This window comes from Pristiophorus japonicus, chromosome 6, assembly GCF_044704955.1.
Source record: "Pristiophorus japonicus isolate sPriJap1 chromosome 6, sPriJap1.hap1, whole genome shotgun sequence".
NCBI lineage: Eukaryota > Metazoa > Chordata > Chondrichthyes > Pristiophoridae > Pristiophorus > Pristiophorus japonicus.
The window spans coordinates 147,069,978-147,089,291 of NC_091982.1; the positions used below are offsets into that span (position 1 = coordinate 147,069,978).

A 19,314-nucleotide genomic window follows, 5' to 3' on the forward strand; every position below is an offset into this window, starting at 1 on the left:
CCCCCTCCCTCTCTCGCTACCCCCCCTCCCTCTCTCGCTACCCCCCTCCCTCTCTCGCTACCCCCCTCCCTCTCTCGCTACCCTCCTCCCTCTCTCGCTACCCCTCCTCCCTCTCTCTCTACCCCCCTCCCTCTCTCGCTACCCCCCTCCCTCTCTCGCTACCCCCCCTCCCTCTCTCGCTACCCCCCTCCCTCTCTCTCTACCCCCCTCCCTCTCTCTCTACCCCCCCCTCCCTCTCTCTCTACCCCCTCCCTCTCTCTCTACCCCCTCCCTCTCTCTACCCCCCTCCCCCTCTCTCTACCCCCCTCCCTCTCTCTCTACCCCCCGCCCTCTCTCTCTACCTCTCTCTACCCCCCCTCCCTCTCTCTCTACCCCCCCATCCCTCTCTCTCTACCCCTCCTATTTCTCTCTCTACCCCCCCTCCCTCTCTCTTTACCCCCCCTCCCTCTCTCGCTACCCGCCTCCTTCTCTCGCTACCCCCCTCCCTCTCTTGCTACCCCCCCCCCCCCCCTCGCTCTCTTTTTTTTGCTCTCTCCCTCTTGTCTTGTCTTGAGGGGCTGGTTTTGGTTTCCTTGGAGGCGATCTTGGTGCAGTTCGTTATGTGTTTCTCCACATCCTATCGATGTGAGCTGTTTCTGAGTGAGTGTCTGTTTTTAGGCCTTTGCTGCAATTAACAAAAGTGATATAGCAAGCAATCTGCTCCTAACTACGGTTTCCCCCGACAATTCTTGTGGAATATGATGAGCCTTAACGCCAACTTGTTTTTCCATAACCTTAAACAGAATAAAATGATCCAAAACACTGCACAGAGGCTGAACTGGACATTGAGCAATGAAGGGAAGGAGTAGGGAAAGGTGACAGAATTATGGTCAAAGATAGGTTTTGAGGAGGATTCTGTCAGAGGGGAATGGGACAGCAAGGTGGAGTGGTTTAGGGAGAGAGTTGCAGGGTGTGGGACCAATCTGGATGATGTCTCTGTGACTGAAGGCGAGGGTGTGGGCAAAGAAAGATAGGTCAGAGTTGGATGAATAGAGGGCTTGCATTGCACTGTAGGGCTGAAGGCGTTTGGAGAGGTAGGGAGGGTTTAAGACATGGAGGAATTTTTAGCCAATAGTGAGGACTTTGAATTTGATGTATTGTTGGAATAGCAGCCACTGCAGGTTGAGAAGGACAGGGGCCAGAGGGGAAACAGGTCTTAGTGCAGGATAGGGAGCAGACGAACAAACTTTGGATAAGTTGTACAGTATGTATGGTGGAATGTGGGAGGCTGGTGAACGAGGAGTGCATGAGGGTTTCAGTGGCAGTGGGGTTGGGGTAGGTATGGAGTTGAGTGAGGTTAATGTTATGTATTTAACCCTTGGCAACCTGTATCACACCACCACCAGAGGGCCTACCTGTTGGAGTCCCAAGGGATTCCAGCATCCCTTGAGAGCACAGTATATAAGCAGGCCAACCACAAGGTACCTGCACTCTGGAGTCTAATTAAAGGAGCTAAGGTCACACTTATTGCTTGCGGTACTCAGTTTCATCCTTTATTATGAGTGTACAGTTAAGATGTTGGGCTTGAAGCTCAGCTCAGTCAAAAGAATTACTGACTGTCAGGCACAACCGAAGAAAAGCAGCTGGGGATGGGGTGGAGTCAGGCTGGTGTGTGGAGCTTTTCTTGGGAGCTGATTAGGACGACCGATTGAGTTGGAGAAAGCATTTTCTCATCCATAACGATGTCAGGCAAGCAGTTGGTGATGGAAAGGTAGAACTGGGTGTTTGCTGTATGTACAGATGCTTGTGGATGAGGTCACCACCAAGGACCATCTTAGAAACAAAACCGTATAAGCTCTTTACACTTGATGGAGGTGAGGATAGACGTAAGTGGGTTTGAGGAGATGGCTTGTCATTGAGAAGAGGAGTCTGACGTTGGCCTTGCTGTCCAGGAGCTATGCGAAGTAGTGGGTGGGGGTGGGAGAGGGATGGTTGTGGGGGGTGGCGGGGGGGGGCGGTGTGGGGTGTTGGCGGGGGTTGTGGGTACAGTATTGTTGAAGGTGATCCAGCTGGTTCTGGCAGTGAATGAGCAGGCCAGTCATGCATCATTAAGCCTGTGGCCTTCAGAGTTAAGGGTGTGGAGATGGGAATTGTACTGTGGGAGTAGGAATGGTGGGGGACTTGTAAAACACAAAGGTATTGAAGGCAGAGATAAGGTAGGTGTTGAACAGATCAATAGCAGCAGTGGGGTCTTGGTGGGTGGGGGTCAGAGAATCATAGAAATTTACAGCACAGAAGGAGGCCATTCGGCCCATTATGTCCATGCCGATCAACAAAGAGTTATCCAGTCTAATCCCACTTTCCAGCACTAGGTCTGTAGCCCTGTAGGTTGTAGCACTTCAAGTGCACATCCAAGTACTATCTCTACCACCCTTTCAGGCAGTGAGTTCCAGACCCCCATCACCCTTTGGGTGAAAACATTTCTCCTCAAATCCCTTCTAAACCTCTTAAAATTTATGTCTTCTGGTTGTTGACCCCTCTGCTAAGGGGAATAGTTCCTTCATATCCACTCTATCCAGGCCCCTCATAATTTTATACACCTCAAAGAGGTCTCCCCTCAGACTCCTCTGTTCCAAAGAAAACAACCCCAGCCTATCCAATCTTTCCTCGTAGCTAAAAATCTCCAGTCCTGGCAACAGCCTTGTAAATCTCCTCTGCACCCTCTCTTGTGTAATCACATCTTTCCTGTAATGTGGTGACCAGAACTGCCGCAGTACTCTAGCTGTGGCCTAACTAGTATTTTTTGCAGTTCAAGCATAACTTTCCTGCTCTAGTATTCTATGCCTCGGCTAATAAAGGCAAGCATCTCCTATGCGTTCTTATCTACCTGTCCTGCTATCTTCAGAGATCTGTGGACATGTACGCCAAGGTCCCTCTGATCCTCTACACTTCTCAGTGTCCTACCATTTATTGTGTATTCCCTTGCCTTATTAGCCCTCCCCAAATGAATTACCTCACACTGTTCTGCCCACTTGACCAGTCCATTGATATCTTCCAGCAGTCTACAACTTTCTTCTTCCTTATTAACCACACGGCCAATTTTTGTATCATCTGCAAACTTCGTAATCATACCCTCTACATTCATGTCCAAATCATGGATATATACCACAAAAAACAAGGGACCTAGTATTGAGCCCTGCGGAACCCCACTGGAAATAGCCTTCTAGTTATAAAAAACGCCCATTGTCCATTACCCTTTGCTTCCTGCCACTGAGCCAATTTTGGATCCAACTTGCCACTTTGCCTTGGATCCTATAAGTTTTTACTTTTGTGACCAATCTGCCATGTGGGACCTTATCAAAAGCATTGCTAAAATCCATATGCACTACATCAAACGCAATATCCTCATCGACTGTCCTGGTTACCTCCTCAAAAGATTAAATCAAGTTAGTCAGATACTCCAAGCCATCGTCAACACCTTCACTGAGGCATACGAAAGCATGAGCCTTACGCTAAACATCCATAAGACAACAAAGGTCCTCCACCAATCTAACTCCGCCACACAGCACTGCCCCCCCCCCCGCCCCCCGGTCATCAAAATCCATGGTGCGGCCTTGGACAACATGGACCATTTTCCATACCTCGGGAGCTTACTGTCAGCAAGGGCATGCATTGATGACGAGGTCCAACACCGTCTCTAATGTGTCAGCGCAGCCTTCGGTCACCTGAGGAAGAGAGTGTTTGAAGACCAGGACCTCAAATCTGCCACCAAACTTAGGGTAGTATTGATACCTGCCTTCCTGTATGGCTCAGAGACATGGACCATATACAGCAGCCATCTCATAGCGCTGGAGAAGTACCACCAAAGCTGCCACCACAAACAAGATCCTGCAAATTCACTGGGAGGATAGACACACCAACGTTATTGTTCTCGCTCAGGCCAAAGTCCCCAGTATCGAAGCACTGACCACGCTTGACCTGCTCCGTTGAATGTGCCGCATCGTCCGCGTGCCCGACATGAGACTCCCTAAGCAAGTGCTCTACTCGGAACTCCTACACGGCAATTGAGCCCCAGGTGAGCAGAAGAAACGATTCCGGGACACCCTCAAAACCTCCTTGATAAAATGCAACCTCCCCACCGACACCTGGGAGCCCCTGGCCCAAGACCTCCCAAAGTGGTGGAAGAGCATCCAGGAGGGCGCTGAGCACCTCGAGTCTCGTCGCCGAGAGCATGCAGAAAATAAGTGCAGGCAGCGGATGGAGTGTGTGGCAAACCAGACTCCCCACCCACCCTTTCCTTCAACCACTGTCTGCCCCACCTGTGACAGAGACTGTAATTCCCATATTGGACTGTACAGTCACCTGAGAACTCACTTTTAGAGTGAAAGCAAGTCTTCCTCGATTTCGAGGGACTGCCTACTGCCTTCACAAATCCATGCTGACATTGTTGATTACTCCGTGTCTTTCTAAATGAAGATTTATCCTGTCCCTCAGGATTTTTTCCAATAATTTTCCCACCACTGAGGTTAGGCTGACTGGCCTGTAATTACTCAGTCTATCCCTTTCTCCCTTTTTAAACAAAAATACAACATTAGCAGTCCTCCAGTCCTTCGGCACCACACCTGTAGCCAGAGAGGATTGGAAAATGGTGATCAGAGCCTCTGCTATTTCCTTTCCTGCTTCTCAACAGTCTGGGATACATTTCCGGCCTGCGGATTTATCCACTTTCAAAGCTGCTAAACCTCTTAATACTTCCTCTCGCTCTATGTTTATTTCATCGAATATTTCTTACTCCTCCTCCCTGATTATAATGTCTGCAGCATCCCTCTCTTTTGTGAAAACAGACGCAAAGTATTCATTAAGAATCATACCCACGTCTCCTGCCTCCACACACAGATTTCCTTGATGCTCCCTAATAGGCCCTACTCTTTCTCTAGTTATTCTCTTGCTCTTAATGTATTTATAAAACCTCTTTGGGGTTTACTTGATTTTACTTGCCAATTTTTTTTCATGCCCTCACTTTGCTTTCCTAATTTCCTTTTTAATTTCACCCCTGCACTTTCTATACTCCTCTAGGCTTTCTTGGTATTGCGCCCTCGGTATCTGTCATAAGCCTCACTTTTTTTCTTTATCATAGCCTGTATGTCCCTTGACATCCAGGGGGCACTAGATTTGTTTGTCCCACCCTTTTTCTTTAAGGGAGCATACTTGTTCTGAACCCTCACTGTCTCCTCCTTGAATGCTTTCCACTGCTCTGATACTGATTTATCTTCAAGGAACTGTTTCCAGTCCACTTTGGCTAAATCACATCTTAGCTTAGTAAAATTAGCTTTTCCCCAATTGAGAAGGTTATCCCTGGTCTATCTTTGTCCATTTCAATATTTACGCTAAATCTAACTGAATTATAATCACTACCACCAAAATGCTCTCCCACTGATACCACTTCCACCTGCCCAGCTTCATTCCCTAAAACCAAGTCCAGCACCGCACCCTCTCTTGTTGGGTTTTGCTATGTACTGACTAAAAAAGTAAAAAAGAGGAGAGAAGATTGGGAGTATGTCAGAAGGAGCTGGGAGCAGTTCTTCTCCCTGTGGCAGAGGGTGATTGTAGCGGGGGCAAGCAGTGGGTAAGGAGATATGGATCTTGAGCATGGCCTTGTTGGTGTTAGAAATCTTGAACATGGGAAAGCATTGAGAGATGGCGAGGCTGAGGTTGGGTTTGACAAGGTATGGGTGGGTGAAGGTTGAGTGAGAGAAGGAGACATTTTGCTGAACATTTCTCGGGGTGGGGGGATTAAATGGGTCGAGTAGAGTCCATGTTTGAGGGTGTGTGGTGCATGGTCTGTGGAGATGGTAGGCTGGAAATGGAAGATGCGTGGTGTAATGTAAGCACCTGTAATGTATAGAGCTGTTGACTGCTCCTGGGCCTGGCCAAGGGAGCCATTAAACAGGTCCAGAGTGGGTCGTTCAGCCCGACTTCCTGCCTCTCTTCTGTGGCTACGTTCGCACCAGGGTGTCCCTGGAGATGGAGCACGCAGTGTCCACCGGTACGTTCACGACCTTCCGCGAGAGTTGGGCACCAGAGGGACTGGAGTGTATCATTTCAACAGGGAACACAATTTTAATTTAATTTGATTTGACAAGGTTCCCTTTAATGTTTAATTGTTAATTTATGGGATTTAGTGCTCTTTTTTAAAAAAAAGGGGCACTTGATTAAAAGGGTTTACCAAAATAGTTGTAGAGCTGTTGAGTTAGGAGTGGCTTAGACTCAACAAAACCCCAGCCAGTTGGGTTTGGGGGATCCACGATGAGGCAGGTGGTTGTGAGCCTAGTGGATGAACTGGTAATGTGTAGTGTGATTGTTAAACCTTTGCTATTACGAACTAGTTGGTTTATTAGCAATGTATTGCTGAAGTGGAGATTAAATAATTAACCTTGAACCGTCTGTTAGGAATCAAACACAAGTTAGTTCATTTTACTTGCAAGGGAGAAACAGGCCTGTAAGTCAGTCCCTACTGAACTCTCCGCACCTGTCCTCTACGAACAAAGAACACACACTGTTTTTATACAGTTACTCGGCCTATAATGGCCGGACGCTCAATACATGAGACATACATTGATTTGAATGGACACAGCCCCTTGTCACTCAGGTGAAGCTGGTACCTGTCCTGCCTACCCTCGGAAGCTTTGCGTTTCTCGGTTGTTTATCCAGCTTTGGAATGCTATGTTATCTCTTCATGCTCTCGCTCTGCTTTGACTTTTTCTTGTACTGGGTGCCAGTTTTGCTGATGTTTCGGTTTGAAAACAACTATTCCTGAGTTATCTCTTCTGTAGAGACGTCAAGGATCTGATGAAGCCTTGAGACAGTGCAGATGTACATTTTGTTTCTTGGCTTAGGTTTTGCAAAGGCTGCTTTTATCGAACACACTTTAACCCTCTGTTCCACGTCTGATTTGTCCATGGTGACTTATTGCCCCACTTCAGTTGCTATGAATACTTAAGCAAAGAACCCACGAAGCAAATACATTACAGATGGTCTGACTTTGTTTCTCTTCTTTCCTCTCCTCTAGCCTTTTTTCAGCAACGTTTTTTATCCCCCTCAGTTACGCCGGGCGAGACCGCAGCATTACCCCGTGACAGAGTTCATGATATCGTCGCAGAGCCAGTACACGGGAATCGGGATGGGATTCGGTTCCCTGTCGTTGGGCACCAGCGGGCTGCCTGCTTTCAAATTCCGCTCAAGGCACGAAGGCGTGGACTGGAGACGGCTCAGCGCTATCGATGTAGAGCGGGTGGCCCGAGAACTGGACATTGCCACCCTTCAGGAAAACATCATGAATGTGACCTTCTGCAACCTGGACTCCGAGAGGTGCCCGGGCTGCCAGAACACCGTTGACCCAGTTCTGTTGAAGATCTTCAAGCTGGCCCAGTTGAACACAGAGTACCTCCTTCACTCCCAGGAGTTCTTCACCAGCAGCATTCAGGCGCTGGAGGAGCAGCTGCAGATCACTGTGGAAGAGCAGGAGAAGGTCAGGCGGGAAATGGGGAAGCAGGCAGAGGAGCTGAAGGCTGCGAAGGAGGAGAGCCGGCGGCGCAAGAAGATGATTGCCACTCTTCAGCTGCTGGTCCAGGCAGGAGCCAATAACTATCACAAGGTACCTGGACATAAGAACATAAGAAATAGGAGCAGGAGTAGGCCATATGGCCCCTCGAGCCTGCCCCACCATTCAATAAGATCGTGGCTGATCCAATCATGGCCTCAGGTCTACTTCCCTGCCTGCTCCCCATAACCCCTTATCCCTAAGAAACTGTCTATCTCTGTCTTAAATCCATTCAATGTCCCGGCTTCCACAGCTCTCTTGAGGCAGCGAATTCCACAGATTCACAACCCTCTGAGAGAAGAAATTTCTCCTTATCTCAGTTTTAAATGGGCGGCCCCTTATTCTAAGATTATGCCCTCTAGTTCTAGTCTCCCCGATCAGTAGAAATATCCTCTCTGCATCCACCTTGTCAAGCCCCCTCATAATCTTATACGTTTCGATAAGATTTTTCTGAATCCCAATGAGTAGAGGCCCAACCTGCTCAAACTTTCCTCATAAATCAACCCCCTCATCTCCGGGATCAACCTAGTGAACCTTCTCTGAACTGCCTCCAAAGCAAGTATATCCTTTCTTAAATATGGAAACCAAAACTGTACACAGTATTCCAGCTTCCTTGGGCCTTGGCCCTGATTGTGAAGAGCGGGCTATATATTCTCCATGTGTGAACGTTTAAAACAAATACAGTTAAAGCCATTTAATCAGGACCTTGCCAGAATAAATTTCATCCCAATGAACCGATTGGCCCTACCTAACAGAAGTCCAGCCGTTTATGTGACTCTCATGCCTGCTGTGCACCATGAATTTGGCTGTGCTTAATGGTCTACATCTAAATGCAAGGAATACAGTGAATAAGGCAGATGAGTTGAGGGCATAGATAGACACGTGGGAGTATGATATCTTAGCGATTGCTGAAAGAGGGGCAGGAATGGCAGCTCAACATTCCTGGTTACAGGGTTTTCAGACAAGAGAGAGAAGGGGTTAAAAAAAGAAGCGGGGGGAGTCGCAACATTGGTTAAAGAAACAATTACCGCGGAGGGATGATATATTAGCAAGATCATGAGGGCATATGGGTTGAACTAAAGAACAAAAAAGGGGCGATCACACTGCTGGGAGTGTATTATAGACCCCCAAACAGTCCGAGGAAGATAGAAGAGCAAATCTGTAGGCACATTTCTAACAAGTGCAAAAACAATAGGGCAGGAATAGTGGGGGATTTCAATTACCCTAATATTAACTGGGATGCTATCAGTGTAAACGGTATAGAGGGCACAGAATTCCTAAATTGCATCCAGGAGAACCTTTTTAGCCAGTATGTAGCAAGCCCAATGAGAGAGTAGGCAGGGCAATTCTGGATTTAGTTTTAGGGAATGAAGCTGGGCAGGTGGAAGGAATATCAGTGGGAGAGTACTTTTGTGGTAGTGATCATAATTCAGTTAGTTTTAGCATAGTTATGGATAAGGACAAAGATAAAACGGGAGTAAAACATTTAGCAAAAGTGGACTGGAAACAGCTCAGGGTAAATCAGTGGGAGGCATTCAAGAGGGAGATGCATGGGGTTCAGGGTAAACATATTCCCACAAAAAAAAGAATAGAACGGCTAAATTTAGAGCCCCCTGGATGACAAGGTGCATGCAGGGTAAGATAAGGCACAAAAGGAAAGCTTATATCAGACATCGAGTGCTCAATACTGCAGAAAGCCTAGAAGCGTATAGAAAGTGTAGGGGTAAAACTAAAAAGGAAATTAGGAAAGCAAAGAGAGGGCAAGAAAAATACTACCAATAAGAATAAAAGAAAACCCAATGATGTTTTATAATTACATAAAGAGCAAGTGGTTAACTAAGGAAAGAGTAGCGCCTATTAGGGACCACAATGATAACCTATATGTGGAGGAAGTGGGTAAGGTACTTAATGAATACTTTGCAGCTGTCTCCACAAAAGAGGAGGACGATGCGGACATTTGGACATTGATGGAGTATAATGTTGGAAAGTGTGAAGTTATCCACTTTGGCAGAAAAAATAGAAAAGCAAATTATTATTTAAACGGAGAAAATTTGCAATGTGCTGCAGTACAGCAGGACCTGGGGGTCCTTGTGCATGAAACACAAAAAGTTAGTATGCAGGTACAGCAAGTAATCAGGAAGGCAAATGGAATGTTGGCCTTTATTGCAAAGGGGGATAGAGTATAAAAGCAGAGAAGTCCTGCTACAACTGTACAGGGTATTGGTGAGGCCACACCTGGAGTACTGTGTACAGTTTTGGTCTCGATATTTAAGGAAGGATATGCTTGCATTGGAGACTTTTCAGAGATAGGGGTTGACTTTTGAAGATAGGTTGAGTAGGTTGGACCTATACTCATTGGAGTTCAGAAGAATGAGAGGTGATCTTATCGAAACATATAATATAATGAGGGGGCTCGACAAGGTGGATGCAGAGAGGATATTTCCACTCATAGGAGAAACTAAAACTAGGGAGCACAGTCTCAGAATAAGGGGCCGCCCATTTAAAACTGAAATGAGGAGGAATTTCTTCTCAGAGGGTTGTAAATCTATGGAATTCTCTGCCCCAGAGAGCTTTGGAGGCTGGGTCATTGAATATATTTAAGGCGGAGATAGTCAGATTTTTGAGCGACAAGGGAAGAAAGAGTTGGGGAGTGGGCAGGGAAGTGGAGCTGAGTCCATAATCAGATCAGCCATGATCTTATTGAATGGCGGAGCAGGCTCGAGGGGCCAAATGGCCTACTCCTGCTCCTATTTCTTATGTTCTTATGTTCTTGAAGTTAGACGAGGGGATTAAATGTAGTATCTCCAAATTTGTGGATGACACTAAGTTGGGTGGCACTGTGAGATGAGATGCACTATGAGGCTGCAGAGCGTAGGTTAGGTGAGTGGGCAAATGCATGGCAGATGAAGTATAATGTGGATAAATGTGAGGTTATCCACTTTGGTGGTAAAAACAGAGAGACAGACTATTATCTGAATGGTGACAGATTAGGAAAAGGGGAGGTGCAACGAGACCTGGGTGTCATAGTACATCAGTCATTGAAGGTTGGCATGCAGGTACAGCAGGCGATTAAGAAAGCAAATGGCATGTTGGCCTTCATAGCGAAGGGATTTGAGTACAGGGGCAGGGAGGTGTTGCTACAGTTGTACAGGGCCTTGGTGAGGCCACACCTGGAGTATTGTGTACAGTTTTGGTCTCCTAACCTGAGGAAGGACATTCTTGCTATTGAGGGAGTGCAGCGAAGGTTCACCAGACTGATTCCTGGGATGGCGGGACTGACCTATCAAGAAAGACTGGATCAACTGGGCTTGTATTCACTGGAGTTCAGAAGAATGAGAGAGGACCTCATAGAAACGTTTAAAATTCTGATGGGTTTAGACAGATTAGATGCAGGAAGAATGTTCCCAATGTTGGGGAAGTCCAGAACCAGGGGTCACAGTCTGAGGATAAGGGGTAAGCCATTTAGGACCGAGATGAGGAGAAACTTCTTCACCCAGAGAGTGGTGAACCTGTGGAATTCTCTACCACAGAAAGTTGTTGAGGCCAATTCACTAAATATATTCAAAAAGGAGTTAGATGAAGTCCTTACTACTAGGGGGATCAAGGGGTATGGCGAGAAAGCAGGAATGGGGTACTGAAGTTGCATGTTCAGCCATGAACTCATTGAATGGCGGTGCAGGCTAGAAGGGCCGAATGGCCTACTCCTGCACCTATTTTCTATGTTTCTATGTTTCTAAGTTAAGCAGGAAGAGCATGAATTATTGGATGGGATAAAGATAGTAAGAGAGGAAGTATTAAGGGGTTTAGCATCTTTGAAAGTAGATAAATCGGCAGGATGGGATGAAATATATCCGAGGCTATTAAAAGAAGTAGGGAGGAAATTACGGAGACTCTGACCTTCATTTTCCAATCCCCTTGGCTGCAGGATTGGTGCCAGAGGATTGGAGGACTACTAATATTGGACCATTGTTTAAAAAGGGAGGAAGGGATAAACCGAGCAATTACAGGCCAGTTACTTTAACCTCGGTGGTGGGCAAATTACTGGACTCAATTCTGAGGGGCAGGATAAAACCTTCATTTAGAAAGACACATTAATCAAGGACAGTCAGCGTGGATTTGTTTAGGGAAGGTCGTATCTGACAAACTTGATTGAAGTTTTTGAGGAGGTAACAATGAGGGTCGATGAAGGCAGTGCATTTGATATAGTCTACATGGATTTTAGCAAGGCTTTTGACAATCTCCCACATGGCAGGCTGATCAAAAAAGTAAAAGCGCGTGGGATCCAAGGGAGCGTGGCAAATTGGAACCAAAATTGGCTCAGTGGCAGGAAGCAAAGGTAATGGTTGACAGGTGTTTTTGCGACTGGAAGGCTGTTTCCAGTGGGGTTCCACAGGGCTTAGTACTCGGTCCCTTGCTTTTTGTAGTATATATTGATGATTTCGACTTAAATGTAGCAGGCATGATAAAGAACTTTGTAGATGATACAAAAATTGGCCGTGTGGTTGACACTGAGGAGGAAAGCTTTAGACTGCAGGAAGATATCGATGGACTGGTCAGTTGGGCAGAAGAGTGGAAAATGGAAATCAGTCCATAGAAGTGTGAGGTAATCTGGGCATTAGTTATATTGGGCCCAAATTTGGCCAGGAGTTGCTCCGTTTTTTTGGAGCAACTGGTTTTTTTGATTAAAAATCCCCAATTTGCACATTCAATTTGCGCCAGTGTAAGTGAGTTAGTTGGGATTTTTTTTAGTTTAGTTTTGTTTTGTTCAAAAGGGGGCATTGCCAGCCACCTATGCCTGTTTTGGCCATTTAGGCCACTTTGGGCAACTAATAGTTGCTCCAAACTAACTTAGGCCAGCGTATGTTGCCACTTCTGTCCGCAAAGAAAAACCTTACCTCGAGTTAAGGAATCGGCGCAAAAACTACATTTAAAGCACCAAGCACCAAACAAAGCACAAAAAGTAATAAGCAATTGCTTAACAAATACAATAGAAGGAACCCTGTCCCTAAAGCACCAAGACCAAAGTAAAATGCAATCAGTAAATAACAAATAAAAAATAGAACTCCTACCTTGGGGAACGCAGCGGGCAGCCGATGAGGGAGCCCATTTGGCCAGGGCTAGGGATGGTGTGCTTCGGCCCCTCCCACACAGCCTGCAGTGCGCGTTTGCAGAAACGGCCTGCCAGGAGCTACTGCACATGCGCGCAGTTTCTAGCACGCATGTGCAGCGGTCCCGCCGCTGTTTTCAGTGCCGGAACCTGGCTCCGTTCTCCAATCCATTGGGCCACGCTGCGCCACGACCGAAGAGAGGCTGGGGAGCGGTCAGAATACCGACGTCTTTTCTCGGCGAGCTAGGAGGCGGACAAAAACGATGCACCTTGGGTGAGGGCGCCAGAAAAACAAGTTAGGGAAACTCTAGCCCTTAATGACTTGACTAAAGAATGTGAATCGGGTCAAACAGCTACACAGGACTGACAAACTTCACAAAGTTAATTTACTATACAACAGAAGCATCCATGAAAGCTTAAACTACAAAAATAAAAGAAGTAAAGAGACAAAACATATTTACATCATTTTTTCAAAATATCCAAATAAAAATTAGAAGTCCCTCCTGCTTGTAATTCTTATGTTCTTATGTAGGAAAGTATTTTCATCAACAGGGTTAAGGAAAGTCTTGAGTAAGCTCATTAAAATGACTGGTTACACAGTTATCACTGCGCACCCCCCCACCCCCCCGCCCCAATCAAAACTCTTCCCTCCCGATCAAAACTCCCCACAGATCAAAACTCTCTTTCCCCCCCCCCCCCCTCCGGCACCCCAGATCAAAACTCTCCTCCGCCCCCCCCCCCCCTATCAACACTCTCCTCTCTTCCTGCCCCCCTCCCCTCATCAAAACTCTCCTCACTAAACAAAGCACAACCATCAATAATAAATAAAAAATAAAACTTAAGTCCTACCTTCCTAACTCGGCCCAGGAAGTTAGCGGGCCGGCCGGTGCGGGAGGCCACTCGGCCTGGGATGGGGCGGGACATCGGGTTCCACACTGTAGAGGAGCTACTGCGCATGCGCGAAACCTCCAGTGTGCATGTGTTGAGCTGCCGGCGCACTTTTAAGCGCAGGGCCCTATCTCCACCCCCTAATTGAATTGCCACGCCACGCCAAGCCATGGGAGAGGCCACAGAGTGGCCAGAAACCAGGGACAACTTTTTGGCGCCGTTTTATCGTAGGAAATTGGCGCATCTCACGTGAGTACGCCGAAAAAACGGGTGGGCCAAATTTGGGCCCATTAATCTGGAAGTGTTGAAGAGAAGCCCTTTTGAAGTAAAGACCTGAAGTTAATCCTTGACTGGACATAACTGTTTTTAAAATAAACCAGCAAGAATTTCACAATTTCTAACATAATATAAATATAAATCCAATCCGTAACTTAATCCGGAACAGAAGTTAAAAGAGCATTAGTTAGTTATGTTAATCCGGAAGTGGTGAAGGGAAGCGCTTTTGAAGTAAAGTCTGAAAGACCCGATTCAAAGCACTTAACTAAATTAATCCTGGAATGCTCATCTCTGCTTTTAAAAAATAAACCAATGTACAGTTCACAATTTGTGACCTTTGTGTCTTGAATGAACTGAGTTTGGACAGCCTCAATCTGACTGTGAGTGTGCACGGACCGACAGCCCCTCGCTCAGCTGTCACTCAGTTGGAATTCTCACTCGGGGAGCGCACAGGATGGCTGGCGGGAGAATGAGCTATGGTGGGGGGTGTTCGTCTGGGGTCCAGGCACAGCGTAGCGAGGGCTTTGCGTTGCATCTAACCATGCTGTGTCTGAGCTGGAGACACTCCCTCTGGGTACCTGAAATAGAACATGTTCCATTCTCCACCATGAATACCCCTTAACCTGTTGAGTACTGTGTCCAATTCTGGGCACCGCACTCTAGGAAGGGTGTGAAGGTCTGAGCGAGGGCGCAGAAAAAATTTACGAGAATGATTCCAGGAATGAGGGAGCTCTGTTGATAGACTGGAGAAGCTGGGGTTGTTCTCTTTGGAGCAGATTGAGAGGAGATTTGAAAGAGGTGTTCAAAATCATGAGGGCTCTGGACAGAGTAGATAGAGAGAAACTGTTCCCATTGGCAGAAGGATCAAGAACCTGAGGACACAGATCTAAGGTGATTGGCAAAAGAACCAAAGGCGACGTAAGAAAAAACGTTCTTACGCAGCGAGTGGTTGGGTTCTGGAATGCATTGCCTGAAGGGATGGTGGAGGCAGACTCAATCTTATCTGTCGAAAGGGAGCTGGATAAGTATCTGAAGAAAAATAAAATGCAGGGCTCGGGGAAAGGGCGGGGGAGTGGGACTAGCTGAGAGTCGGCACGGGCTCGATGGGCCGAATGGCCGCCTTCCGTGCTGTAACCATTCTGTGATTCTACAAAAATATCAAAGTACAGAGGGGTGAGAGTCGCTCCATAAATCACGGTGGTTTGATTTGCCCGGGGTCACCTGGTGTCTGCGAGTGATTTTGTTTTTTTTGCCTTGCAGTGTCAGCTTTGCGACAAGGCATTCCTGAACTATTCCTTCCTTCAGGCACACGTGGAACGTCGACACCCGGAGATCACTCAGGCTGGTGAGGGTTCTTTCTCCGCTGTCCAAACAGGATCCAAAACAAGAACCAAGCATGCTGGGGGGTCTCTGCACAGCACTCTCGGCTCCCACAGACCAGCGACCCTTCCTCAGCATTCCCCTTCTCGTCTAGGATTTCCAGCATCGGCAGTTTTATTTTGCTTGTTATTCCCATTGAGAATTTAGTTGGATAAAACCTGTTGATGTGGTTTTCCTCAGATATTTTAATGTTTTATAATTGGTCCATGGAATGTTGGTGACACTAGCGTGATTGTATTTAGTTGCTCTCAACGGGTAAGAGTTAACTACATAGTATGGGAGTGGAGCCCTATATAGCCCAGACTAGGGAGGAGGAGGGGGGAATGCTACCTTCCCTGAAGGGCATTCGGGAACAATCCATCAGCGTTCATGGAAATTTTGTCACCAACAACAATAACAACATGCATTTATATAGCGCCTTTCACTGTTTCTTTTCACCCTCCTCAGGCCTTAGAAACATAGAAAATAGGTGCAGCAGTAGGCCATTCGGCCCTTCGAGCCAGCACCACCATTCAATAAGATCATGGCTGATCATTCACCTTGGTACCCCTTTCCTACTTTCTCTCCATATCCCTTGATCCCTTTAGCCATAAGGGCCATATCTAACTCCCTTTTGAATATATCCAATGAATTGACATCAACAACTCTCTGCGGTAGGGAATTCCACAGGTTCACAATTCTCTGAGTGAAGAAGTTTCTCCTCATCTCGGTCCTAAATGGCTTCCACCTTATCCTTAGACTGCGAACCCTGGTTCTTGTCTCCCCGAACATCAGGAACATTCTTTCTGCATCTAACCCGTCAGAATTTTATATGTTTCTATGAGATCCCCTCTTATAAGAACATAAGAACAGAAGAATTAGGAACAGGAGTAGGCCATCTAGCCCCTCGAGCCTGCTCCGCCATTCAACAAGATCATGGCTGATCTGGCCGTGGACTCAGCTCCACTTACCTGCCCGCTCCCCATAACCCTCAATTCCCTTATTGGTTAAAAATCTATCTATCTGTGACTTGAATACATTCAATGAGTTAGCCTCAACTGCTTCCTTGGGCAGAGAATTCCACAGACTCATAACCCTCTGGGAGAAGAAATTCCTTCTCAATTCTGTTTTAAATTGGCTCCCCGGTATTTTGAGGCTGTGCCCCCTAGTTCTAGTCTCCCCGACCAGTGGAAACAACCTCTCTGCCTCTATCTTGTCTATCCCTTTCATTACTTTAAATGTTTCTATAAGATCACCCCTCATCCTTCTGAACTCCAACGAGTAAAGACCCAGTCTACTCAATCTATCATCATAGGGTAACCCCCTCATCTCCAGAATCAGCCGAGTGAATCGTCTCTGTACCCCCTCCAAAGCTAGTATATCCTTCCTTAAGTAAGGTGACCAAAACTGCACGCAGTACTCCAGGTGCGGCCTCACCAATACCCTGTACAGTTGCAGCAGGACCTCTCTGCTTTTGTACTCCTTCCCTCTCGCAATGAAGGCCAACATTCCATTTGCCTTCCTGATTACCTGCTGCACCTGCAAACTAACTTTTTTGGGGATTCATGCACAAGGATCCGAAAAGAGTTTCATGCACAAGGACCCCCAGGTCCCTCTGCACCGCAGCATGTTGTAATTTCTCCCCATTCAAATAATATTCACTTTTACTGTTTTTTTTCCCAAGGTGGATGACCTCACACTTTCTGACATTGTATTCCATCTGCCAAACCTTAGCCCATTCGCTTAACCTATCTAAATCTCTTTGCAGCCTCTCTGTGTCCTCTACACAACCCGCTTTCCCACTAATCTTTGTGTCATCTGCAAATTTTGTTACACGACACTCTGTCCCCTCTTCCAGGTCATCTATGTATATTATAAACAGTTGTGGTCCCAGCACCGATCCCTGTGGCACACCACTAACCACCGATTTCCAACCCGAAAAGGACCCATTTATCCCGACTCTCTGCTTTCTGTTCGCCAGCCAATTCTCTATCCGTGCTAATACATTTCCTCTGACTCCGCGTACCTTTATCTTCTGCAGTAATTTTGTGTGGCACCTTATCGAATGCGTTTTGGAAATCTAAATACACCACATCCATCGGTACACCTCTATCCACCATGTTCGTTATATCCTCAAAGAATTCCAGTAAATTAGTTAAACATGATTTCCCCTTCATTAATCCATGCTGCGCTTGCTTGATTGCACTTTTCCTATCTAGATGTCCCGATATTTCTTCCTTTATGATAGTTTCAAGCATTTTCCCCACTTTAGATGTTAAACTAACCGGCCTATAGTTACCTGCCTTTTGTCTGTCCCCTTTTTTTAAACAGAGGCGTTACATTAGCTGCTTTCCAATCCGCTGGTACCTCCCCAGAGTCCAGAGAATTTTGGTAGATTATAACGAATGCATCTGCTATAACTTCCACCATCTCTTTTTTAATGGGATGCATTTCATCAGGACCAGGGGACTTGTCTACCTTGAGTCCCATTAGCCTGTCCAGCACTACCCCCCCTAGTGATAGTGATTGTCTCAAGATCCTCCCTTCCCACATTCCTGTGACCAGCAATTTTTGGCATGGTTTTTGTGTCTTCCACTGTGAAGACCGAAGCAAAATAATTGTTTAAAGTCTCAGCCATTTCCACATTTCCCATTATTAAATCCCCCTTCTCATCTTCTAAGGGAGCAACATTTACTTTAGTCACTCTTTTTCGTTTTATATATCAGTAAAAGCTTTTACTATCCGTTTTTATGTTTTGCACAAGTTTACCTTCGTAATCTATCTTTCCTTTCTTTATTGCTTTCTTAGTCATTCTTTGCTGTCGTTTAAAATTTTCCCAATCTTCTAGTTTCCCACTAACCTTGGCCACCTTATACGCATTGGTTTTTAATTTGATACTCTCCTTTATTTCCTTGGTTATCCACGGGTGGTTATCCCTTTTCTTACCGCCCTTTTTCACTGGAATATATTTTTGTTGAGCACTATGAAAGAGCTCCTTAAAAGTCCACCACTGTTCCTCAATTGTGCCACCGTTTAGTCTGTGTTTCCGTTTAGTCTACTTTAGCCAACTCTGCCCTCATCCCACTGTAGTCCTCTTTGTTTAAGCATAGTAAGCTCGTTTGAGACATTACTTCCTCACCCTCAATCTGTATTACAAATTCAACCATACTGTGATCACTCATTCCGAGAGGATCTTGTACGAGGAGATCGTTTATTATTCCTGTCTCATTACACAGGACCAGATCTAAGATAGCTTGCTCCTTTGTCGGTTCTGTAACATACTGTTCTAAGAAACAATCCCGTATGCATTCTATGAATTCCTCCTCAAGGCTACCCCGTGCGATTTGATTTGACCAATCGATATGTAGGTTTAAATCCCCCATCATTACTGCCGTTCCTTTTTCACATGCCTCCATTATTCCCTTGATTATTGCCCGCCCCACCGTGAAGTTATTATTTGGGGGCCTATAAACTACGCCCACCAGTGACTTTTTCCCCTTACTATCTCTAATCTCCACCCACAACGATTCAACATTTTGTTCATTAGAGCCAATATCGTCTCTCACAACTGCCCTGATATCATCCTTTATTAACAGAGCTACCCCACCTCCTTTCCCTTCTTGTCTATCATTCCGAATCGTCAGATACCCCTGTATGTTTAATTCCTAGTCTTGGCCACCTTGCAACCACGTTTCTGTAATGGCCACCAAATCATACCCATTTGTAATGATTTGTGCCGTCAACTCATTTACTTTATTTCGAATGCTGCGTGCGTTTTGGTAGAGTGTTTTAATACTAGTTTTTAAACCATGATTTTTAGTTTTGACCCCTCCTGCAGTCCCTTTATATTCAGTGGCCCTTTTTGTTTTTTGCCTTGGGTTTCTCTGCCCTCCACTTTTACTCATCTCCTTTCTGTCTTTTGCTTTTGTCTCCTTTTTGTTTCCCTCTGTCTCCCTGCATTGGTTCCCATCCCCCTGCCATATTAGTTTAACTCCTCCCCAACAGCACTAGCAAACACTCCCCCTAGGACATTGGTTCCGGTCCTGCCTAGGTGCAGACCGTCCGGTTTGCACTGGTCCCACCTCCCCCAGAACCGGTTCCAATG

General features: G+C 46.3%; 2 protein-coding genes across 4 annotated transcripts in view; one reads left to right on the forward strand and one right to left on the reverse strand.

Moving 5' to 3' along the window:
- The window catches only part of stk25b (serine/threonine kinase 25b), a 290,058-nt gene extending 286,432 nt beyond the window's left edge, over positions 1–3,626 (reverse strand). The window contains exon 1 of the mRNA XM_070883287.1: positions 3,621–3,626. The gene's annotated coding sequence lies outside the window, so the exon portion shown is untranslated. The remainder of the gene's footprint in view (positions 1–3,620) is intronic.
- A 3,466-nt stretch (positions 3,627–7,092) lies between these two features.
- dzip1l (DAZ interacting zinc finger protein 1-like) overlaps positions 7,093–19,314 on the forward strand; it is a 258,300-nt gene continuing 246,078 nt past the window's right edge. For all 3 annotated transcript variants that reach the window (XM_070883278.1, XM_070883279.1, XM_070883280.1), the window contains exons 1-2: positions 7,093–7,633; positions 15,111–15,195. In XM_070883278.1, the coding sequence (XP_070739379.1) occupies positions 7,124–7,633; positions 15,111–15,195 (595 nt within the window). In that variant the 5' untranslated portion in view covers positions 7,093–7,123. The remainder of the gene's footprint in view (positions 7,634–15,110; positions 15,196–19,314) is intronic.